The sequence below is a fragment of the Myxine glutinosa genome, chromosome 2 (genome assembly GCF_964187855.1).
Source record: "Myxine glutinosa chromosome 2, kmMyxGlut1.1, whole genome shotgun sequence".
NCBI classification, from domain to species: Eukaryota; Metazoa; Chordata; class Myxini; order Myxiniformes; family Myxinidae; genus Myxine; species Myxine glutinosa.
The window spans coordinates 142,735,022-142,761,074 of NC_136262.1; the positions used below are offsets into that span (position 1 = coordinate 142,735,022).

The 26,053-nt window shown below is 47.7% G+C and overlaps 1 protein-coding gene across 3 annotated transcripts in view; it reads left to right on the forward strand.

Annotated features, from left to right (window-relative positions):
- CCDC186 (coiled-coil domain containing 186) overlaps positions 1-15,295 on the forward strand; it is a 188,966-nt gene extending 173,671 nt beyond the window's left edge. The window contains exons 15-17 of one of the 3 annotated variants that reach the window (XR_013622393.1): positions 6,701-6,920; positions 13,818-14,256; positions 14,376-15,295. Coding sequence is in view for 1 of the 3 variants with exons in the window: in XM_078771761.1 (XP_078627887.1) it covers positions 6,701-6,920; positions 13,818-13,874 (277 nt within the window). In the remaining 2 variants the exon portion in view is untranslated. Of the gene's footprint in view, positions 1-6,700; positions 6,921-13,817 lie in introns of all 3 variants that reach the window. The other 2 variants (XR_013622394.1, XM_078771761.1) reach the window with 2 other exon arrangements.
- The last annotated feature ends 10,758 nt before the right edge of the window (positions 15,296-26,053 follow it).

A 26,053-nucleotide genomic window follows, 5' to 3' on the forward strand; every position in this document is an offset into this window, starting at 1 on the left:
AGCTCCTCCTTGACGCTTTCGCCCTCCCATCGGCGGAACGCGCACGGCGCCTGCTCGACCTGCCCGAGCTCGGCGACACGCGCCCTTCCGAGCGAATGGACTACATGCTTTCGCTGCTCGGCGAGCACTCTCCGGCATTCCTGTTCCGGGAGCTGTTCCTCCGTCAGCTGCCTAGCCCGGTACACCTCGCCCTGGCAAGCACGATGATCACGGATCCCCGTGCCCTTGCCAGGGAAGCCGACAAGATCTCCGCCGCAGGCCAGCGCATCGCAGCAGCGACCTGGTGCCCACCGCCGTCCGACGCAACACCCATGGCGCCCGAGCACCCGGCACGGTCGACGACCAAACTGCTGACGCAATTGGCGGCCGCTACACCGAGCCGACCACCTCCAGCACGACGACCGGGGCCTCCACCTGACCAAGCGTGGTGTTACTATCATGCCAGGTTCGGACAGAAGGCCCGGACATGCCGACCCCCGTGCACCTTCGGCAGGCCGGGAAACGGCCGGGCCGGCGTTCATTACCAGCCATGAGCGCCGGCCACACGGGCAACTTACTGTTCATCACGGATAAAGCATCCGGACGGCGCTTCCTGTGCGACACCGGCGCCCAACTGAGCGTCATACCCGCCTCTGATCAGGACAGGCAGTCCGCGGTTTGCGGCTCCTCCTTGGTTGCGGCCAACGGATCGGCCCTCCGCACCTTCGGCCCGTGCAACGTCACCCTCTGCTTCGGCGGCCTACGCTTTGCTTGGACGTTTGTAACCGCAAAAGTGCCCATGGCTCTGCTAGGCGCCGACTTCCTCTGCGCACACGGACTGCTGGTGGACGTCCAACGGCGTCGTTTAATCAACGCCGAAACCTTCAGCTCCCTGGTATGCACATTGAGCAGCTCCGCGCCGACCGAGCTGGCATGCGCCCTCCCGGCAGCGAACGAGTTTGCTCGCCTGCTCATGGAGTTCCCGGCCCTCACGCGGCCGACGTTTTCGGCCGTCGCAGTACGGCATGGGATCGAGCACCACATACCAACCACGGGCCCCCCGGTCTTCGCCAGAGCCCGCCGCCTCGACCCAGCCGAGCTCACCGTGGCCAAAGCCGAGTTCGACGCTTTAGAACACCTCGGCATCGTGCGGCGCTCCGATAGCGTGTGGGCTTCGCCACTACACATCGTCCCAAAGCCAGGGGGCGGCTGGCGCCCATGTGGCGACTACCGCCGCCTTAACGACGCTACCACCCCCGACAGGTATCCGATCCCGCACATCCAAGACTTCTCCGCCCGTCTGGCGGGACGGGTCATTTTTTCGAAAATTGATCTCATACGGGGATATCACCAGGTACCTGTCAGGGCGGCCGACGTCCCTAAAACGGCAGTCATCACGCCGTTCGGCTTATTCGAATTCTTACGGATGCCGTTTGGTCTCAAGAACGCGGCTCAGGCGTTCCAGTGCTTGATGGACGGCGTGCTGCGTGACTTGCCGTTCCTTTTCGTTTACCTGGACGACATCCTCGTCGCCAGCACGTCCCGGGCCGAGCACCTCCTCCACCTCCGAACACTGTTCGGGCGCCTCAGCGAGCACGGCCTCATCGTCAACCCGGCCAAATGCCACTTCGGCACGACGGCCGTTGATTTTTTGGGCCACCACATCACCAAGAACGGGGCCGTGCCGCTGCCAACCAAGGTCGAGGCCATCACCACGTTCCCGCGTCCCCGCACCATAAAGGCCCTGCAGGAATTCCTGGGAATGGTGAATTTTTATCACCGCTTCGTGCCCCACGCTGCTCAACTCATGCGGCCCCTCTACGAAGCCCTCCGGGGCAAGCCGGCCAAGCACGACATCGCCTGGTCCGCAGCAATGGACGCGGCTTTCCAAAGCTCAAAGCGGGCCCTCGCCGACGCAACACTGCTCGCTCACCCGGTGCTCAATGCTCCCATCGCCCTCACCACGGATGCCTCCGACTACGCGGTGGGCGCCGTACATGAGCAATGGGTGAACGGGGTTTGGCAGCCACTCGCTTTTTTCAGCCGGCAGCTCCGGCCGAACGAGCTCAAATACAGCACGTTTGACCGTGAGCTCCTCGGTCTACACCTGGCCGTCCGCCATTTCCGCCACCTCCTGGAGGGCCGACCTTTCACGGCGTTCGTCGACCACAAGCCGTTGGTTTACGCAATGGCTAAGGTCATGGAGCCGTGGTCGGCCCGCCAACAGCCCCACCTCTCCGCCGTGTCGGAGTTTACCACGGACATCCGGCACGTCGCCGGCAAAAACAACGCCGTGGCCGACTGTCCTTTCTCAGGCCAGCGCGAACGTGGTCCACCTCGGCGTGGACTTCGCGCTTATGGCGGCGGACCAAACCACCGACACCACGGTGCAAGCCCTCCGGGCGGCGGACACGGGCCTCCGCCTGGCCGACATCCCCTTCGCGGACACTGTCCTGCTCTGCGACGTCTCCCAAGGCCAGCCTCGCCCCATCGTGCCCGTCACCTGGCAACGCCGCATCTTCGCCTCCCTCCACGGCCTTTCCCACCCGGGCCGGAAAGCTTCCCAGAAGCTGGTGTCGGCGCGATTCGTCTGGCACGGCCTTCGTCGGGACGTCCGCGATTGGACCAGCACCTGCACAGCCTGCCAACGGGCCAAGGTCCACCGACACACCCAGGCCCCGCTGGCACCTTTCACCGTGCCCGAACGACGTTTCGACCACGTCAACGTGGATCTGGTGGGCCCCCTCCCCCCGTCACGGGGGTTCACACACCTGCTCACCATGGTGGACAGGACCACCAGGTGGCCGGAGGCCGTTCCCCTCGTCTCCACCACCACCGCCGACGTGGCGCAGGCTTTCATCGCCACCTGGGTCGCCCGCTTCGGCGCGCTCCATGAAGGCCGCGCTCATGGCCGGCCTTCAAGACGGCGGTTGGGCCGACCGGCTGCCGTGGGTCCTTTTGGGCCTCCGCACGGCCCCCAAGGAGGACCTCCAGGCATCCACCGCCGAGCTTGTCTACGGCCAGGCGCTACGCGTCCCGGGCGAATTCGTGCCCGACGCTACCAGTCCCTGGTCCGCAGCTCACCAGCGCTCGGACCTCCAGGAGGCCGCCCGACGGTTTGCCCCCGTGCCAACATCCCACCACACCGGACCCCCCCCCCCCCCCCCACGACCCGCCAGGGGTCGCTTCGGCCGGGTCATCAGCACCCCCCTCAAATTGACCCTGCCGGTGCAAGTCGATTCTGGGGGGACGTGTGTAGCGGCTACCGCTGGGTTTTCACAATCGCCTTGCACCTATCAAGGACGCGGAGCGATCACCATGCCGGGCTCGTCCAGGACGCCCGGGCAGGCCCGCGCTCAACTTGCCAGGCCTCGGTCGGGACGCCCGGGCATGGTCACGGAGCCGTGGTCGGCCCGCCAACAGCGCCACCTCTCCGCCGTGTCGGAGTTTACCACGGACATCCGGCACGTCGCCGGCAAAAACAACGCCGTGGCCGACTGTCTTTCCCGGGCCAGCGCGAACGTGGTCCACCTGGGCGTGGACTTCGCGCTTATGGCGGCGGACCAAACCACCGACACCACGGTGCAAGCCCTCCGGGCAGCGGACACGGGCCTCCGCCTGGCCGACATCCCCTTCGCGGACACTGTCCTGCTCTGCGACGTCTCCCAGCAGGCTCGCCCTCAACTTGCCAAGCCGCAGCCAGGACGCTCGGCCACGCCCCCTCTCGCCTTTCCTGGGCAAACGCTCCGGGATAATGTGTGTATATATACACAAAGAATTAAGTTAAGCACCCCTACACAACGAATTAAGGTAAGCACCCCCTAATATATATTCTTTGTGTATATGTATACATTGGCATATATTCTAAGGTATGTGAGATCAAATAATGATTGGTATGACATTAGCAATTATCCATTGATGAAATTGAGTGATCAAAGTGAAAAAAAGTGATTGGTTGAGTCAGTGATCCGATCACGTGGGTCCTACACACGTTATTGACGCAAAGATCGCTAGAGGTCTTCTCAGAACAATGACTGTACGTTAGAAAACATAAACGTCATCCACACTGTCCGTGATGGACCTATAGCTCCATACTTAAATTGAGGTGAAAATATGCCTAAAATTCCCAAAAAATTTCACCTTAAATTATTCAGAATAAAATATTGAAAACGGCATGATTGTTATGTTTTTATGTGACCATAATATCACTTCTCCAGAAAATATAGCAATATCATGGGTATATTACACTGTTTTGACGACAACAAACTTGTAATGTGCGAGGTTGTAAAAAAACGGGGGGGGGTGCTTAACTTAATTCTTTGTGTATATATTGCTGCCCGATAAACGGGCTTTTCAGAGTACCTGAGTGTTTTGTTTGAATAAAGCAACTCGGACGAATTCCAGCTTTTTGTCGCGTCCATTCTTCCGATCGACGTGGGAGCCCGAGCTCCTTCAATATATATATATATGTATATATATATATATATATATATATATATATATATATATATATATATATATATATATATATATATATATATATATATATATATATATATATATATATACATATATATATATATATATTGTTACTGATCGCGGTTTAGATCTTACTTTGCCGAGCGAAGGCTCCGCGACCGAACAGTTGTTCCCCGATTCACCCAGAACTTTGGCCGTATCGCACCGCAGCTGCCCAATCTGGGAAAAGACTAAAACGACGAAATGCAAAGAGGAAAAGGAATAAAACGAGAAGACGGACAGAAGAGTAATTGGATTTATTGTACACACAAGCAAAAAGAAAGCAGTCACGTTTATTTACAACACATAAGACGCAGGTGACACAGTGCAAATACTAGCTTATACAGACTTAATTAACCCAGGGACAGAACAAACAAAACAAACTCACCTACACAAGAAGGGTGGAAAGGCAGGAGGTGGATGGCTGGAGGGAGAGGAAGGTCCAAGGGGGTCCTGCAGCACGATCGGCGCGTTTAGCAGCCGCCGTTCCTTCACGGCCTTGCTCAAAACCGCCGTCCAGGCCCCAAGTGGCTGTTGGGTGTTGTTGCTGCTGTGGCCTCCGCTGCTTTCCCAGGACTTGTCCGACTCGTCTGGTCCAAACCCTCAACTCTTTCTTGGTCCACTCACTCCTCACCACCGACTCCTCACCGCAACCAACGCAACCACTGACCACCTTCACCACCGACTCTTCACCACCGACTGACCCAACGCAACCAACTGACCACCACCACCGCAACCAACTGACCTTACACCCCGCTTCTTGCGCGCGCGCCTTTATAGCGCCTCCGGCGATCAAGCCGCCGGCCTTCAGGACACGCCCATCGGTGTGCTCACCTCGGCCCTGGTTGGTCATGCGACCCTCTGGCTCCGCCCTTGATGACGACGGGCGGGCACGCCCCTCTTCCCCGACCCGAGCACTTGTTCAATGGTGGTTTTGGAGGGGAGGTAATTGGCAATCGAGGCTCGGCAATGACGAAAGGGGATGTGATAGGAAATGGAGATTTTGGGGATGGGAATGAAAGGGGATCTATTCTCTTTCACTGGTGCAATGGAGTACTTCAATTAATGGGAGACACAGCCTTACTCTAAAACACAGAATAAGATATAACTATCGAACAGGGGTATTCTATTATTGGCTGACGTGTATGCTTGTGGACTAATTATGGGATGCCCTTTCACCTTTACACAGCTCCGGAGGCAGGGGGCGCAGAATAAACAATAATAATAATAATAATAAAGCACACAATAAAAAAAATATACAGTCCTCATATCCGCAACAATATATATATATATATATATATACATATATATTTATATATACATACATATATATATATATATATATATATATATATATATATATATATATATATATATATATATATATATATATATATATATATATATATAGATATAAATTCACTCCTCCCATGTTCTTCTCGCTGCCATGAAAAGCCACAAATGGCAAGCCCAGCAAAGCGCTGGTTGAAGGTCAATTCTTTGTTGGATATTTGCATCAATTGCATTTAAATATTTATTTCTGTTTGCAGAATGCAAATGAACAAAAAAGGATCCAAAGTCTCCGTTTGACTATGTTGGTTGTACCGAGTGGTCACACGATCCTGTACGACCTTAAACAAGGAAATGAGACCATTTGGGCCACCGTTGCCATGTCGCATTTCCAAGTTAATTTTTTGCTGCCTCTGTAAACAAGAATCTTCTCGATGTTTTACTGAAGTCTAAATATCCCGAATTGATTGGGTAACTCGACTAGTTACAAATGTATATCAGGCAGTCTAACGTGTCGCCAAACATACACATGAATACTCATTTAAGGTTTATGATGTGATGTTCTATCTGGCCCAATATCATTGTATTACCACTCTGGAAGAGGATGTTAATAAATTCGGAGTTGAGAAATTTGTCTTGGCCCTGTATTTGTAAAATGCCATATTGATTCTCACCAGGTAACTTTGTCATGTTTCTGCTACGGTTCAGAAAATTTGACGATGACATTTATTCTCTTTAGTTCATCAGCCTGAGCATACTAGCAGTGATTGAAAAATTTTTGCACAGCCCATTTGTGTTGCGACCTATAATTTGTGAACAGAACGTTCGGTTTCTTTGTTCGTTTGTTTGCAAATGTACTTGGTGGTGAATGCAATAAGAGGTTTTCAAAGGTGTTTGTTGATTGTTGTTCCAGCATCATCCAAGGCTATGTCTTGCGTGAAGAAGCTGGAGCCTTGTCTTCTGAAGCCTCAGACCTAAGCAAGGCCCGCCTTTCACGGAAGGGAGGCATTATGGCTTCTCTTTACTCTTCTCATGCAGTCGATAGCCGACTTACTCTCGAACTGTCCTTGGAAATCAACCACAAGCTTCAGGCTGTGCTTGAAGACACGCTCCTTAAAAACATCACCTTGAAGGTATGTAGGTGATTTGATAGAAGGTGGCATAGAAAGTTAATTTTTTTCGTGATAATCTTGTCGTATTTTTTTCCGTGTCTGCCCCGTTATGCACGAATCACATCCCAACAAAAGTGAAAATAAACCCGCAAAAAGGGTGGACTGAGAGTTAAAGTAAGAGGTGGAGGCAGGGGGTAAGGAGGAGGAAGAGACTATGCAGTTAATAATTATCAGCAGCAATTTTCATCACGTTATTTGACGTGCAAATGACGTGCAAATGCACGCAAGTGACGTGCAAATGACGTGCGTGTGACGTGTTATTTGACGAGCAAGTTTATGCTTTAAGCTTTAAAGGCAATCTTCCTGGAAATAATTTTACGTTTCATTCCAAGCCAAAGGGCCAATCATGCGTCACGCAATGTGCAAGCAAAATGCTTGTCTGGAAACTGTTCGGTAGTGAATGTGCTCCAACTTAACCCTTTGAACCCGGGTTCCAAGTGACATGCTTTGTTTGTTTATTTATTTATTTATTTTCATGGTGTGAAGCTTGTAATTGAGCTCGTTTTATTCATGGCTTGAGGCTAATTTTTAGCTCACCTGTAACGCAGTTCAGGGGAGCTTATGCGATGGTGCGTCGTCAGTTAGTCAGTCAGTCAGTCCGTCTGTCCGTCAGTCCATCCGTAAACACTTGCAATTTCTTCTCCGAAACCGCTGAAGGGATTGTGACCAAATTTGGCACAAATTATATTTGTTATGTTGTGACTAAAGTTTGTTCACGGCATTAAAAATATCGGGGTCCAATGCAGGTTTACCGGGTTCAAGGTGGATTCAGGTTTGACCCCCCAAAATAGGTATTTGGTTTCTTCTCTGAAACGACATGCACAATTTCGATGAAACTTGACCACAACCTTCACCACCCGTGCTGTACCAAAGTTTATTCACGGCATGAAAAAAATCTGCCCCTTTGGGATTAGGCATTATAAAAATTGGGGTCTGAGGAGGTACATGGGGTGGGGGACGGCTGGGGGGGCGGGGGGTTCCCCCCAAAATAATTATTTTGTTTGTTTGTTTAAAGTCTTATGATTATGTTGGTATGATTCTAAATGCTGCCCTACCTTCTAGCAACCATTGAAATTGGTTTAAAATACCTTTAGTTGGTGCAGTATATTGTTTATTCTACCAGGTGAGCACCAGGGGTATTGCCCCAATGTTTTGTTCTTGTTTACAAACTTATCACGAGAAACTTCCTGACCAGTTAGCAGCTCCGTTATATAACACCTAATCTAATGTTTGGTCTGTGTTACCGCTAATTGCTCTGGAAGTGCGAGTGAGGTGTTTGCCATGCGCACACTTTGATACGCACACCAGTCAGCCCATCCTTGTGCACACGATGAAACACATGATCTGCGGAGGTACGAGCATGAGATTCACGAAAGTTTTTGAAGATTTCTCGCTCAAAATCGTTCCAAAATGAGTCGAACTGTTGTCAGTTGAGGTATTGAGCTCAGATAAGGAAAGTTTGGATTATGATTATGGTTATGATGAGAGTGATTTTGAGTCAGAGAATGACTTTTCAAATGGGGAAAGTGAAACTGACAGTACTGACGACAATGCTGGGGGAGCTCCCAGAGGTGTTGGTCGGGGGCGTGGCTGAGATTGAGGGCATGGCCGAGATTGAGGGCATGGCCGTGATCGAGGGCTTGGCCGAGATTGAGGGCGTGGCCGAGATTGAGGGCATGGTCATGGCAGAAGACGCGTTGAAAGGGATAGACCAAGGCCCCAGTGTTCAATTATTTGATTGAGAATTTCAAGCATTACTTTGTTCCAGATTGTGAAGTTTCTCTTGATGAGGGAATGATCCCCACTAAAAACAAACATTCGCTCAAACAGTACATAAAGGACAAGCCAATCCGTTTGGGAATCAATACTTTTCTACTATGTGATAGTGAAAATGGGTATATTTGCAATGCTGAAGTTTACACTGAGAGGACAGATGATGCCGAAGCTATCGATGACCTTGGGGTTACAGGGAACCCGAATGACTGACAAATTCTCAGGACATAATTATTCCGCGTACACTGACAGATTATACACCTCAGTTCATCTGGTTGAGTATCTATCTATAATTCCAGTAATCTCTGTGTGTTTGTTTGTACGTTTGTACGTTTGTACGTTTGTACGTTTGTACGTTTGTTTGTCTGTGACCGCTGTTTCTCGACAACCACGGGTCCGATATACTTTAAACTTGCCAGGTATATTGCTGGGGACCCGAGGATGTGCCTTTTCAAGGTTTGAAATTAATCGGACAAGTACTTACCGAGCTATGGCGATTTAGCCGTTCGCCGTTCGCTTTGGCGTTGCGAATGGACCAAACCATTGCATGTAAATAGAGGGGGGGGTTCTGTGGTCGTTGCGAATGGACCAAACCATTCATGTAAATAGAGGGGGGGGGGTTCTGTGGTCGTTACTGCCACGTGGTTTCAAAGTTTTTTTTTGTTGTTGTTGTTTGCACGCATGTTTTTTTGCACCCACGTACGGGCACGCCCTAGGATGTTTACACACACACACCCCTACACAAATTTTTTTTTTTTTTTTTTTTTGGCAAGGAACGGGCACCCACGTACGGGCACGTCCTAGCTTATATATAGTACGGGCATGCCCTAGTTTAATGAAAATAAAGGGATAAGGATGCGTGGAACGACTGTGACCAACGGCAAATAATTTCCCAAAACTCTAACGAGGAGAAACGTGAAATGCAAAAAGGAGAATGGGAAATTCTATTCAATGGGACTGTTGCTGTTATCGGTTGGCAGGACAATCGGCTGTATATTTTGTCACCGCAATCTACAGTACCTATAGAAAGTCTACACCCCCTTTCAAAATTTCCACCTTTTGTTACCTTATACCTGGAATTAAATTGCACTAAATCAGACTTTTTCCACCTTTATTTACACATTGTAACCCACAACTTCCAAGTGAAAAGCAAATTCTCCAAATTTCAGAAAATTAATTAAAAATACAAAACTAGAATATCCTGGTTGGATAAATGTTCAGACTTTGGAGCGTTAAAGTGGTGCCCGGAACCATCTTGCACTCTCCGTGTCAGGATTGCTGGTCTTGCTTTCTGTCTCACTCAAACTATCAGCTACCGGGCCTAGCTTCAATCTCTCTTTATTACAAACAAACATCATACACCTTTCATCATAAACCTTTCTTACTCATTTTCACTCCTCACCTCTATCAATACAACTCTTTTATTTGAGGCCCGGCCTCGATGAGGACTATGTCGTCCGTGACTGGAGCCTTCAACATAAAAAAGGCAACAAAAGGTGAAAAATTTGAAAGCGGGTGTAGACTTTCTATAGGCACTGTATGTCTCTTCCCCTCCTGAACAAGTTGAAGGCCGATAATACCTATATGAACGAGGTGAAGGCCTATAATACCTATATGGGGTGGACAGACAAAAATGACAATTTCTAGATTGCGGAAGTGCCGCCACCACGATAAATGGCCAAGACGCTTCGTAATCAAATTGTTCATGTGGGCTGCGCGTACAATGCACACGTACTGATGGGTTTCATAAAGCCACCAATCAGGAGATTAGTCACTTGCCATTTGTTTATGGAGAAACTGTGTCAGGAACTTGTAGGAGATGTTCAATCTACTGGAGCAGCATTTGGTAATCGACGCTCAGCAGAGTTTCATGATGCGCGATGACTGAAACGGGATGCTCAATATAATTGTTGTGTTGTGTGCAGAGAGGACACCTTGGGGCTAAGCAAAGGAACCCGAGGGCAAAGGCCTCACCAGAACTTTGCAAGACGACACACTGATGCACGTACTGTGGAGAATTCTTGTTTATCGGAAAGCCGGGCAATAACTTCTGGTTTGACTGGCACCACAAAGTACGATATTGGCGATAGACTCAACAAAGAAGAAAAGTCTACGATTCGAAATATTATTTATTTATAATCACAACGCTAGAAAAACATTTTTACGGGCAGAAAACCGAAATAAGACAAATTTAAACTTTTCAGTGATTTTTCTCCAGGGAGTGCAGGGTTGGGGGGCGCTGCTGTGCCACAGATGCAATGCTCTTATCTGATTTGGGCAGGAATTTGGCCAGGGTGCCGATGATAGCTCGCCTATTCTTAATGAAGGACACCATGGGATTTTTAACGTCCACCAACAGATGCTGGCAGACGGGACGCCCGTTTCACGTCCAACCGACGACACACACACACCATCAACCTGCCAGGGAAACCCACAGATGACAGTTTATAGCTGTGTCAGGATTCCAGCCCAGGCTAGACAGTTTAGAGGTGAGTGTGCATACCTCCAGGACTTTCTGCCAGGCCGTAGTGATGGCAATTGTTCTTTTTATACCTCCGCCGACAAAGTCGCCGGAGCCATTATGTTTTCAGGTTGTCCGGCCGTCCGTCCGTGATAGGTTTTTGTTTCCACGATAACTTAAGAACTAATAAAGGGATCTTAGTCAAACTTGGTGCAGGTATGTATAATGAGGTAAAGATGAACTGACTAGGTTTTGGGGTCACGAGGTCAAAGGCCAAAGGTCATGTTAGGTAAAAAATACTGTTACAGCGATTACTTGTGAACCAGTGATGGGATTCGGACCAAATTTGGTACACTTATGTAGAATGATGTAAAGATGAATTGACTAGGTTTTGGGGTCAAAGGTCAAAGTCTGTAATAGGTTTATGTCTGGCTGAAGTGATGTAATTCAAACTTGGTACAAGTATGTATAATGATTAATGATGTAAAGATTAACTGATTCGATTTTGGGTTCAACAGGTCAAACGTTAAAAGGACAAACTCTGTAGTAGGTCTATAACTTGAGAATGACGAAAGGGATCTAATTCAAATTTGGTACAGATATGTATAATGATGTAAAGATTATCTGATTCGATTTTGGGGGCCCCGATGTCAAAGGCCAAAGGTCAGAGGTCATGTGCAGTAAAAATGTGAGAAGATGTGAATAGCTGTGGGAATTTAAATTAAAACTTGGTACAGGTATGTATAATGATGTTAACATGAACTGTTTAAATTTTGGGGTCAATAGGTCAAAGGTCATGTCAGGTAAAAATGTGCTAACTTGGGAACAGCTGAATGGATTAAAATCAAACTTGATACAAGTATTATAATGATGTAATAATGTGGGTGGAGGCATATCAGTCGACGTCGTGACGTCAAAGAGTGCCGTTCTGGTTATTGATGTTTGTACATATTTTATGTTTTTGTTCATACTGATGTTATTGTTATTTATGAAATGATATTTTTACCACCTGTATTGTTATTTTTTGCGCTATTACTGATGCACCAATGAAGCACTCGTATACTGCTCATGCCTAAGAAATAACGCTGTTGGGAACCCATCTCCATACAAACAATGGTATAATGACCCCTTTGAGCACATCTTATATTAGCGCTCTCTTTTCCATGAACGCATCATACACACTGAGTGAGTTATTACTGTATTCAAGTTCTTGCCGTTCAACAAAAACCTTCATTGAAACGTTGATGCATTTGCACAATATCAAATTTATTGGTGCTGGTGAAATTGTTGTAGAAAACACGTTAATTTAAAATTCATTTTGGGGCATGTATTTTGCAACACAGCCCGACTTCCAGTATAACCTGAGAGGCTCTTTTGTACGTGTATCCAGATGACCGAAATGAACGCGGCCATAGCAGATGTATCAAATTTCACGCTCAAAGGATAAACGATCTGCGAGTGAAGGCTGGCACTAACCGTGGGCCCGATCGTTCACCCTGGCATGATTTTGCTACCCTTGTAAAACTCAATCCTTGAGTGTTTCTCGTGGATGTTATATAGCCGGTCGAGAGAGATTCGCCTTCACTTGCTTCCAAACGCATTTGGCTTGAACACAGGAACACAGCCACGCTTTTGAAATTGCATTGCGACTTTGATATTTAACCTGTGGATAAACTTTAGTAGCCATTAGCTTTGACTTTGGAAGATTCACACTCACATCAGTGTGTGCTCTGTGGATGGAAAATATGTTTGTAATGGCCACTCTGAATGTTGAGACGAATTTAAACGCCGCCAGGTTGGCCACAAGCTGCCGTTGATAGGGGCATCGTCTGATCTGGTTGTTGTTTTAACTACCGGAGTGTTTGATTTGAACACACACACCCACTTTTCACGCTGGCATGCTGACTCACGCACCCGTTCCTGGGTCACCTTTTTAATCTGCTCAGGAATACCTGTGCTATGTTGCCAAAGACTGCACGTCTGGGTTTGAAAAGCTTTTGCACTTTGCAAAATTCTGTTTAAGAGTTTCTCAGTTCGAATACCTTTTGCATTGAAAGACAATCGCATCCAACACCTTTGTCGTTTTTCAAATTTCTCTTGACATTAAAATTGCACTGGAAGTTCAGGTTTGGGAAAATTTATAAATATAAGATGACGTCCTATTCTGTCACTGCATTCTTGGAGTGCCCCAGGTACACCTAACACTGCGGTCTAGTTCATCTGGGAATGCCTTATTTGTCTGGGGAGTGACTAAAGCACGTCATCCATGGGGAATTTTCAGACAGTTATACAGTTAACGATAGTTTCCTTTTGTGGGATGAAGGGGTTCCCAACAACTTATTTTAAAACAATGATGTGTTTCTGTTGGTGCTCAGTTGGGGCATGAACAGTGCAGTGGGAGGGATGCGGTGTTTGTTGATATGTTTGCTTGAATTAAGGACTGGCTTGTGGACTTGTTTCCTTCCCTTCTCGATGCTGGCACTATTTTGATTGAACCGATGAAAGGCCTCACACGGCCAGTCGTTAGCGCTTTTGCTGCTGTGTCGGTTGTTGAGGGCATCTGATCATCCGATCGCATTTAATCCCGGGGTTTTTTTTGCTGTGCGGCCCCTCTTTCCACACAGGAGAGCCTTCAGACTCTTGGAAAAGAAATCGAAAGGCTCACCAAGTTGCAAGTCTAGGCTAAAGAATGGCCGTAGCCAAACGCATCTCACCGAATGAAGAACTGCTACCGAAACCAGGGCGCCGATCTGGAGCTTCTCAACATTGCAAAGACTAACGTTCTCTTTTTTGAAACCACGGTCGATCATGTTGATACCCTTAAAAATAAATTAAACAAAGTAGATTATTTTTCACCCCTCTATGAACATCTTTTCTTTTTGTTTTAGCTGCTTTTGGCCAGAATCACGGACTTTTGGCCAGGACCATGGACTTTTGGCCAGGACCATGGACTTTTGGCCAGGACCATGGACTTTTGGCCAGGGCCATGGACGTTTGGCCAGGACCATGGACTTTTGGCCAGGACCATGGACCTTTGGCCAGGACCATGGACTTTTGGCCAGGGCCATGGACGTTTGGCCAGGACCATGGACTTTTGGCCAGGACCATGGACCTTTGGCCAGGACCATGGACTTTTGGCCAGGACCATGGACTTTTGGCCAGGGCCATGGACGTTTGGCCAGGACCATGGACTTTTGGCCAGGACCATGGACCTTTGGCCAGGACCATGGACTTTTGGCCAGGACCATGGACCTTTGGCCATTGTCACTAAGCCAGTGAAATTTTAACTTCTCAGAATTGCTGACACGAAAATTTCAAGTCAGAGAAAAGTGGAAAAGGCAAGTATGAAGCAAAGCGATGACAAAACAACGCGCGGTGCTTTTTAAAATGTAACGTATCCTTCAAGCATTTGTGCACATTGTAAACCTGTTGTATCGGCTTCAAAGAGGCATTTTATGAGTGCGTCGTCACCAGGATGCATTTGACTTGCCCGGACGGTGTTTTTTTTTTAATGAAGTGTGCGCCAACTGCTATTTTCACACGGTATTGGGTTCTGATATATGCGTATGAGTTTGTTCGGTGTGCGAGTCCGACGTGTTGGTTTAATAACCCCATTTTTGTTGTGATCCCGATGCCACCACGCGCGCATCACCCACCATCCGTCGTGTCCATTTCGATTTCTCGAGCACCGCTTGCGGATTCGTGATCGTGGCTTTCTGGGACTTCGGAAAATCGTGGGCCGATTTGAAAGGTGCCATCTTCGTGGATTTCGATCATTGCTTTTAACCAGTCGATGAAGGTATAATGTGAAAATTATGTAAAGATGACCAGTTTTTATTTCACGAAGTTTGGGGTTTTTCGACATCAATTTAGGTAAACCATCTTACATAATCACTCCTATTGTTAATATTATGTCGGTTGTATATTATTTGCACATTTTGGAACACACCGTAGTTTCCAGCGATGTAGACTGCCAACCAGTACTGAAAAATGTGCATCATTGCATTTGATATTATGAACACCATTGTACTTTGTGTACAGATTCCATTTTACTCATTTGTACATAGGATCCTGTAATAAAGATTAATTTATGGGGATAAACTTTGCTCTTGTTGTTATTGAATCGATTTTGAACAGAATTTCCAGCACCGAATGCGTCGCATGTTCTTTGTTGTCCCTGCAACTAACAGCAAAATTCATCTTGTTATAACGTAGTGAGACTTTGTCGACTGTAATGGTACCTACGGACGCAACACGAGTAACAGGTAACAGTGGATACCGGAGTTAAATTGCATCGAGGAGAACTGGATATTCCCGTGCAATCCTGGGATCAAGTTGAGGTCACTGTTCCCTCCTTTTCTTTCCTTGGAAATTTTCATTTTAAAAAGGGTAATTGGTATCCGAGTCGCATTTCCTGTGCTTGTTTATGTGCTTGACATTACTGTGAGCTTTTGGAGATTGATCTGCTTTGCTGTCCAGTTTCCAGGTTTGCAGGAATGTACTATTCTTTCTACATGAACACTCGTACTGCAATGCCCATCATACCTTTATTGCTTACACATTGCATAGCTCTAATGGTGTGTGTGTGTGTGTGTGTGTGTGTGTGTGTGTGTGTGTGTGTGTGTGTGTGTGTGTGTGTGTGTGTGTGTGTGTGTGTGTGTGTGTGTGTGTGTGTCTGTATGTCTCTGGCAGAGTGTGTGTGTGTGTTTGTGTGTCAGTGTGTGTGTGTGTGTGTGTGTGTGTGTGTGTGTGTGTGTGTCATGAGGCCCAATCACATCTTTCAACCATAACTAGAGGTGAAAACCAATGAGCTCTCATCTTATCAATTATCCCCAGCTGCAGCTGGGATTTTCTATAACATTTCTCACTCCTTTCATCCCTGTTTGCTTCTGTCTACCGCTTGGTTCGTCCCGTTTATTTATTCATCACAGCTTGTCCTTCTTTACCCCTGTGTTCTTTAAATAAACCCGTGCAAGATCATGTTACATCCCATTGTCTTCGGTCACGTGACGCTCCCTGTGAGTGCAGTGAAGCTGCTGTACCTGTCGACTTTTCTTTGCATATTTTCGTTTATCAATATTCATCGACAGTTTTGTGATTTTTTTTTCCTACAATAATGATATCGAATTGCTTCAGTATGCAGAATTTCAGTTTTCTAACCCACCTATAAAATACTGAAGATGTATATGAGAGTCAATCAGTCATTGGTTAGAAAGAACTTCATATATGCGAGTAATACCCACTCCCTCTGGAAGTGAGAGGATTTGTTTTTTGAAGTTGGCATCATTTCCCCCACCCTCGATACCCCCTCTCTCCAGCAGGGGCCAGTAGGCCACTTGCTTGCACCATTCCATTGGTATAGGTGAAGATCGGAAGCCATCTCCCGACACCTGTGAGTGGGGGGAAAGTAGGGGTTTGAGGGGTGGAGGGGGGAAGGGGAGATATTTGATGCCCATGACCTGGCCCTGGATACCTTGACCACAAATGCACAGCTTGGTGAATATCAGGCCAGCTGTTTTTGATTCCATAATTAGACTACATATACACAGATAATTGCCTCATTTTATACAGTACAATGTGTGTATTTCAACTTCGACAATGAATCCCACTCCTGACACCATTTGTCGTTCCTGACTAACAAACAAAATAACTTCTTTCCTTTGAAATTATTTGAAAGAACAAATGTACGAAGGAACGGATAGCCAATCGCGAGCTTTTAACTCCAAGGCGACTGATCAAATGTGGATTTTACTATATGTGCCGGAGGAAGAAAGAGAAGGGGAAAACTGAAGCGCTTACCTATGGTCCCGTCGGCAGTTCCCAAACCTGCAGAAAATAAACTCAAACGAACCGGATTTAAAATGCACAAAAATAAACAGGTTTATTTAAAACGGAATGCCGGGACAAAGAAAAGCACGACGGTAAAACTAAATTCCTATGGGATCCTCCACACCAGACTTGAACACAGACGAAGGGAAGAATAAACTGGAAAATAATGGTGTGATTTATGTGGTGGACTTGACTCAATCGGCTGGTCTTGTCAGTCCGCGAACGGGTCCCGGATGTCCGTGCGTAGGAACACGCCTTGGCGCGAATTCCGTGTGCGGATCCAGGCCTCAAGGTGCCCTCGTTCTTTATGCCGCGCCTCGTCACGCTACAGCCCAGCAGCGCTCGTCCACGCATTGTTCCTGCTTGGAAAACTGCAGCTCTCCGTCCGCGGCTCTTCCACCTCACGTCCACCAGCAAAGTCTCGGAACGCGGCGTTTATATGATCAAGCCTCCACGTGCAGCGAGCAAGCACAACCGTCCACTTTGACATCCAGCACGAGAAGCAAGATGTCCGCGTGCATCAACCACTTTACACGCTGTCCTCTGACGTAATCGTGCTTCTCCTCCAATCAGCGAGATGCTCTCTACTTGTCCTTCCCTCCACCAATCAGCGAGTCCCTTCTTACTCCGGCCTTCCTTGTCAATCAAGAGCCCAGGCCAATCACGGCTCCTTGGGGCGTGTCTTCGGCCTGCCCGAGCTATGTGTGCCTGCCAAGTCGGGGTTGTCAGCCATAGTGCTTGATGCCTGGCTTCCAGTAGGTTTTATTATTAGGGCGTTTAAATGTGGAATTCTAGCCCTACGTGTGGTGTGGTGCCAAAAGAGACAAAAGGGGTAAATCGCATAGCGAACGACGTACAAGGAATTACTTAACCTAATCCCTGAGCTAAATAACATGCCCTGCCCCCTCGTGACGGGGACAAATATACAACTTCATCCGACATTCGGGTTAAACAGGTCCTCGACTTAGTACATGGTAGTGGTTCTTCTTCTTCACGACATTCGGAGCATGCTACCTACACAAATCTACCTGGTTTAAAGTATCCCTACCCCCACAAACGTAACAACATGTATGTACAAGTGCGTGTTGAAAAGTAATGCCTCCTATTCCTTTTTCCCAAAGCAGGTAAAGATATTCGAATGAAGCAAGGTACACTCTACACCTGGTGCAAAGTTTTGTGATTCTGACACAGGATGTCTCCATGCTGTTAGTCAAGTTGGCAGAGGGCAGAACGACATCAGAGCTGTTAAATGCAAAGCGCTGTGGATGAGAGTTGGGATGACTGACTGGTGATGACTAGAGATGACTGGAGATGTGGGTTGGGATGACTCACTGGAGATGACTAGAGATGAGAGATAGGATGACTGGAGATTACTAGAGATGAGAGTTGGGATGACTGACTGGAGATGAGAGCTGGGATGACTGATGATGACCAAAAGACGAGAGATGGGATGACTGACTGGAGATGACTAGAGATGAGAGTTGGGATGACTGGAGGTGACGAGAGATGAGATGACTAGAGATGAGAGTTGGGATGACTGGAGGTGACGAGAGATGAGATGATGAGAGATGGGATGGCTGACTGGAGATGACTGACTGGTGATGACCAGAGATGAGAGCTGGGATGACTGACTGGAGATGACTACAGATGAGAGTTGGGATGACTGAGTGGTGATGAGTTGGGATGACGAGAGATGGGATGACTGACTGGAGATGACTAGAGATGAGAGTTGGGATGACTGGTGATGACTAGACATGAGAGATAGGGTGACTGGAGATGACTAGAGATGAGTGTTGGGATGATTGCAGGTGACGAGAGATGAGAATTGTGATGACTAGAGATGAGAGATGGGTGCACCATTAAGATAATGAAAGTAAGAGATGGCCAATGGAGTACTGCCACAAAGGATCACCAGCCCTGATTTGGCTCAGTCAGATTTTCATCTCTTCCCCAAACTTAAGAAACACCTTCAAAGAGAAGTTTTATTCCACCGATGATGGCAAGGCCGCTGTGAAATGCTTGTTATATCAACAGAACACAGTTCTATTGTGACAGCCTCGGAAAACTACTTGAACATTGGCAGAAACGTGTGGACGGCAGTCGTGATTGTTGAGAATTAAATACGCACCTTGGGAGAATAAAGATAGGTGTTAGTATCTGTCTTTGTTTCATTTGAATATCTTTACCTGTTTTGGAGAAAAATAATCGGAGGCATTGCTTCTGAGCACACCCTTGTATGCATGTGTATTTATATTGGTACGTGGGAGTGGGTGTGAATTGGCTGGTGTGTTATGTTAGCATGTTCCTGTCAGTTCCACGTGTTCGTGTGGGTTAGAATATTCTCTGTTATCAGGGACCTGTTCGAGTGAAGTTATCATGTTTTTACATATGCTGTGAGAGGCGGCATAGCTGACAGACAGGAGGGGGTTACACAGGAGGCGTAATTCATACGTGTCCTCAGGTAAGGCACCATGCAAGATATGGTGAGGGGTAGATTTTGATGTGTCGGTGACTCATTTGTGTGTGGGCCGATTAAACACCGCTGCACTCTGAGTACAAGTCATCTGGTGCGGACTGCCCTGGTGACTACACCGTGTCCACGTAACGTCACCATTTCGGCGGCGACATGCCACCCCATTGGCCAGTGCCAGGCCATGAGCGTTAAAGGCGTGTACCGTTGCTTCCTTAACAGCTTTCTTCCAGTAGGAAAGACCAGAGTATGCTGAATCGGCATATGAGAAAGAGGGAAGGGATTAAACAAGCGATACGCCTAGGTCCCCTTTCGGTGAAGTGATGAGTTGACAAAGTGGAAGACGCAAGGCGGCCATCTTGGATTTTGACGTGGCGACCCAATTTGCAATAGCATTCTTCCTTATGCTTAGATACACCCACACACCAGATTAGAAGTTGGTACTTCACTTATTTTTCAAGATATTCCGCTCACAAGGTTCAGACATACATGGTGTCAGACATACATGGTGGTGGCCATATTGGATTTTGACGTGGGTTGCACCCACACACTAAATTCGAATGCGGTCCTTCGCTTACGCATGCAAGGATGGACGGACACACGGACAGAGGGGAAAACCATAGTCCCCCTTTCGCTCCGCCGTGCGACAGGGGACAAAAAGACTGCAAACGGGCGCACTCTCTTTTTGAAGTCGAGGCAGTCCCATCTCTTTCTCTCTGGTGTTGAGATCATCGTTGGTGATGTTGACGGTGGGCCGACCGGTGCCTCCCTGATTCCCATCAATGCTGCCTGTGCTGGAGCTTGCTTCCACCACCATATTCTTCAGACCTTGCCTGGCCCCCACATTGTGTGTGAATGAAAGATTGTGTGCTCATGGTGCCCGAGCTTTATATTGCTCTACCAGCAGAGCTACCGTGAGGAAAAAGATTGAGAGGGGTGGGTATGAGGGTCGGCCGGCCAGGGTAGGCAGGAGAGTTGGCGGAGGCAGAAAATGTCACCAGCCACAGAAAACGTCCGAATAAAGTTCCCCCAAGAGAATGCCAAGGGAGATTCTCCCACCACTCCACCCTCCCCCCTCCCCCCCCCCCCCCCCCCCCCTCCTGTTCCCCTTTCCAACGCCCCAACCGTCAATGCAACGCTCCTGTCAGGTTGGCTGGAGGGAAGTCCCCAGCCCAAGTCCTTCACAAACGGGCTAGGGCAAGTCTCCCACAAACATACATCAATAATGCGATTAAAAAGTTTACCTCTGACAAGAATAAAACAAAGAAAGGAAAAATCTCGAAGAAGACCCAACAATTCTAATGTCTCAGCCCCCAAATCTGGAGGAAAGGTAGAGGGAGAAAAGTCAAACCCTGTTCCGCGAGGGTGTGAGAACGGGTGACGTCGAAGCCACGCCCACAAACTGCCACAATATAATTTTTTATTTAATTTCGTGACGTCATCATTAGCCATGGTCATCAAAAAACAAAGCAGCCCATGTTCAGCAGAAGGTCCAATTTGGTCTGTGTCAAGTTTGGTGACAATTGGCCCAGTAGTTTAGGTGTTATTGCTGTTACACACACACACACATATATATATATATATATATATATATATATATGTATATGTATATGTATATATATATATATATATATATATATATATATATATATATATATATATTGTTACTGATCGCGGTTTAGATGTTATGATGGGCCGAGCGGATGGTCCAACCGCGACCGAACAGTTACTCCCCGATTAGCCCGATTCCACCCGACGTTGACCAGATCGCACCACAGATATTCAATCGGGAAACCTCTAAAGCGACCGAAAGAGAAGGAAAAAAGAGAAGAAGACAGAGTACGGAGGAAGAACAGATTTATTATACACACACAAGCACTGGATGGAAGAAGCAGTCACACACTGATTCGTTAACTTACACTATTCAATTTACTTAACCCCAGGACAACGATTAGGACAGACGACGTTCACACTTACACGGGGGAAATTGCAGGCAGGGATGGCGGAGGTGGGTTGCTGGAGAGGGAGGCAGGGTCAGAGGTAGCAGCTCTCAATTCTTCGTATTTTTGGCGGGAAAACCCTCGGTCGCGTATCCGCTGCCGATGCTGTAGACGTCACGCGCTGGCTCGGTCACACCTGCTCCTCTCCTTCTGGTGGAGCCGTCTCCCTCCTCTCAGCGCGTCTCTCCAAAGCTGGTTTCCTCTCCGAGTACCTCTCCTCTTTTGCTTGGAGCGTCTCGCATCTCACCGCTCACAGCTCAGCTCACAGCTCCTCTCGTATGTCACCTCTTCGCTCATCCCCCATCTGGTGAAGCAGTCCCTTCCAGTCGCTTTTATCACTCGGGGCGGAATCAAGCCGCCGGCTGCGAGGGCACGCCTACCGGGTCGCTAACCGCGGTGCTGGTTGCTGTTAGGGCTGTCCGATTCCTCCTTTGCTCATGACGACGTGCCACGCCTGTGAGTTGGCGGCTCCTACCCCCCTCTTCTCCGAGATGAGCACATGGGCAATGGCGGCTTGCGGGATTGAACACCACTCGCACCGCTTTTGAAAGGAACTTTGGGAGAGCGGAGATGATTGGGGAAATTGAAAGGGCCTACGCTTATTTCGTTTGATACAATGCAGAGTCAATCTAGTGGGAAACACATATTTAGCCTACATGGAATAAGGAAATAAACTATTTTAAAAAGATATATCGTGGCCTGTGTGTAAGTTTCATGGAATTAACTAGGACGACGGCTGCGACCATTATTTACATTACGAGGGTGTTACACACAACAAAACCATACTTTTCACATTCGTTACACTTCCTCCAAAATCGTTACACTCTTCAAAAACCGTTACACTTCTCAAATTCGTTACACTTCTCAAAACCGTTACAATATATATATATATATCTATATTATAATAGCCGTAGATGATTCTGTCTGTCTGTCTGTTGGGTGTCTGTCTGGGGTGTGGCTTACTCGGTTTGCAGAGTAGCTCCACCCATAGCTCCACCCATTCTGGGAGTGGCTTCATATAATTATAAACAAATATCCACCATTTTATTAACTCGCATAGCTTTGAGGCCTGTTTTGTAGGCCCGTGGTGTCTTGCTCTCTCTCCCAGTTTTATTTCAAATCAAATTCGATATATCATTTCATTTTTCACAGTCGCTAACATAGTTTTAGACTCGGTTGAAAAAAAACGGGAAGAAAATCCAATGAAAGTTGCCCTTTATAGAACGAAATGAATTCTCAAACGCCTGTAACTTCAAGGCCATTGAGTCTCTCTCACGCCTTTATCTCCAATCTAACTCACCATATGATTTCATTTTTATCGATGGTTTCAGACTCGGTGTCAGCAATAATTGAGAACATTCCACACACGCGGGAAAATGCAGAGATATATTTTTTTAAATCGCGTCATGGTGTATCATACACCGCCCAACATGACACCGACGGCAACGTGTCAATATATATTAAAAATTCGCTTTTGCTTTTCTGTTAAGATATATTACTTTTTCGTTTGATGACAGTCGTCACAAAAACGTCAACAATGATGCCGACATATATTTATTCGTTTTTATTTCATTCAACATTATTAGCCGGAAGTAAAATATGTTTCAGGAAATTACCGAGAGATATTTCTTCGTTTTTTTTATTAGTTATGTGCGCATACACTTTAAATAGGTTTATTTGAAATCTTTAATTTTCCACAATATAATTTACTTGCCATTTATCATTTGATGATTACGAGACACTTCCTCTTGAGGATCGCGACAATTCATGCGCTACGTGGAAACTTATATTTCCGAAATGAATGAGACGATCGATGAAGAACGCAGACTTGAACAGGATGCAGCAAGAAAACGAATGAGATGGGCGAACGAGTCCATCGACGAACGTCAATGCAAACTTGCGGGGTCACCCGTGGGAATCCCACGGGCATGGACGTGTGTGACATTTCGACATATTGAGTTAGATGCTGCACATTCATTTTTACAAAATGGTAACTGGCAAGTCATCAGATCCAGAAATGGTGCTGTCATCAGATCCATCAGATCCAACAATGGGTTGGCAGGGAAAGACCCCGGGTAATGTAAAGTTGTTAAAGTCATTTAGGAGATAGTTAGGATTGATGAACCTGTCGCACCATACGCAGCCACTTACCTGAGGTGATGATGATGACTCCACACCTGTGTTTTCTTTGTTTTGTGTTGCAGGAAATGAGAATTGCTGTTTGGATTTGTGAGACGCATCACGACGTGGATAAGACATTGGGGTGATTCCATCTCTCCCTCCTTAGGAGGGACTGATGATGAATTGGTGATGGCAAATTTTGATGTTGAGTTGGAGATGGCAAATTTTGATGAGAGTTGAAAATGGCAAATTTGATTGGTTAGGAGGGAGAGAAGACGAATTTGGTTTATGGGAGGAACGGGGAAGACAGTAGGGATGTTTGTCGATTTGTAAAGTAGATGTTTATGGGTAGTGTTGTGTTTTGTGGATACAGTAAGGGGTAAGGGAGGGGCCATGTAGGTTACCTGGTGGGGGGGGGGGGCGTACGGTAGGAACGTACCTGTCTCACCTGGTTCCCATGTGCCCCCAGTGTGCATTACCTTACATTGCGTGCACTTTTGCGCCCTTACCACCTTACTCACTTGTCTTCTTTTGTCTCCCACCTCCGAGGATCTGGCTTTGGGGTAGAGAGAGAGGAGAGAGAGGTGCTGGCTACGCAGTTGTGGGCCTGCACTTTCGCTGTTGGCTGCCTGGATCGATACACCATATGGACCGCAATGTTTGTGGCCACCCACAATGGACCGCAGTTCGTTTGCGGCCAAGCACCACCCGGGGATGGACCTATGGGTCAACGTGGCACCTATGCCATACAGGTGAACCACTTATAGTTAACACCACCAAGTGCACCACAAGAAGAGCAAGAGACACCTGCAGGGTTAGGGGTTGTCGAATTTATTTTTATTCCAATGAACAATGGTGACTGCACCGATTGGTGGTGGGGTGGTGCTTTTGATGCTCGGGAAGGGTGCTCTGCACGTTATTAAAGGCCGTCGGCCACAGAGCACTCGTGGGTTGGTGTATCGATGCTGGCAAGCGCGCTCTCTCTATGCATAACATCTGCATGTGTTCCTCCAAAAACAGGTCCTGGATCGTAGTGTAAATAGCAGCATAGTCTTGTAAATAATGCTCCCTACCGGCTGTATGTTTAGTTTGAGAATTCTTTCCGGATTCGGTTATCCTGTGGGTGTGTTTCTGTGAGGAGAAGGGTGCAACGTCGCAGGGGGACATATTTACTCATTTGTGAATATCTGTAAAACTGTCGCACTCAGGGTAGAGTTAATAGTAGAGGGAACTACATTGCGTGCCACACTAAAGTAGGTAAAAATTTATCGGGTCGGGACGCCCCGAGGGTAGAGAAGGGTGCAATGTTGCGAATATGGAATTTGGCCTCCATATCCGCTTGTAAATATTCCCCTATTTTTTCCAATACTCCCCAACTTTCCCCAGTCCCCCATTCCCTAGTCCCATTGCATGTAAATAACAATCAGTAGAGCCGACCTTCCCCTTATTCCCCCATTAAATGTCGTGCCCAGGTCCACCGCACCACACGTAGACAACTTTCGGACATCTTCCTAGTTATTCTTAATCTATGTCAGTTAAGGCCTCGTTTCCATTAATTATGACTCTTCGTTGCACCAGAATGTGATTATATGGCACCAGTAGTGAGTTTAGGACCTTCCCATACCTCCTCCCATCTTCTTCCCCAAACAACAACAATAACAACAACTACAACAACAATTACAACAACAACAGAGGAGATGGCGGCGGAGCGGGGGAGGATGCGTCCTCACACCGGCTCGATTAGCTCCAGACCATGCGCTCCACGGGGTTACCCCGAAGGGGCTGGCTGTCAGCTCCTCGTCAGGGGCGGAGCCAGTAACCCCCCCCGCACGCACCCAATGAGAAGCAACGTGCCGATTCCACGAGGCGGAGCTAACGAGCCGAGGGCGTGTCACTCCCCGCCGGAGATACGCAGCCGCTTGCCGGACGTGACGTCAGATGCGCCCCCAGCTTGAGACGACAAGACGCCACCTCGAGCGCTGAGAGACCTCCTGCATCTGTTGGGCCGCGCCATCCTGTCCCTGAGCACAAGGTGCACCTTGTGCTGGCCATCGAATACCCGCTTTCCTTGTCATCAATCCCCGTGTGAGTCAGTTTTTGTCCTGTTTCTCTGTGGTCTGTCGGGAATAATATAAGGTTGTGTCTAAGTGCCTGTCTTCCTATGATGTACCTCTCGTCCCTGTAATCTGACCTTCCGCACGAATATAACCTCCTCCGGAGGTCTTGAGAACTGAACCCCTGGTGTCGTATTGTGTCATTATAACCCAGCCGGGTGTCTTCTTTTTCCTTCATTGGTCTAGCATAGCGCGATTAGTCAACCCCGGGTGCAATCGGGGTAACTTGTACGGATACGGCGGCCATCCCGCTCGGCCCACCATACCATCAAAGTCGTATCTGTAACAATTGGTGTCAGGAGTGGGATTCGAGGCCCGACCAAATT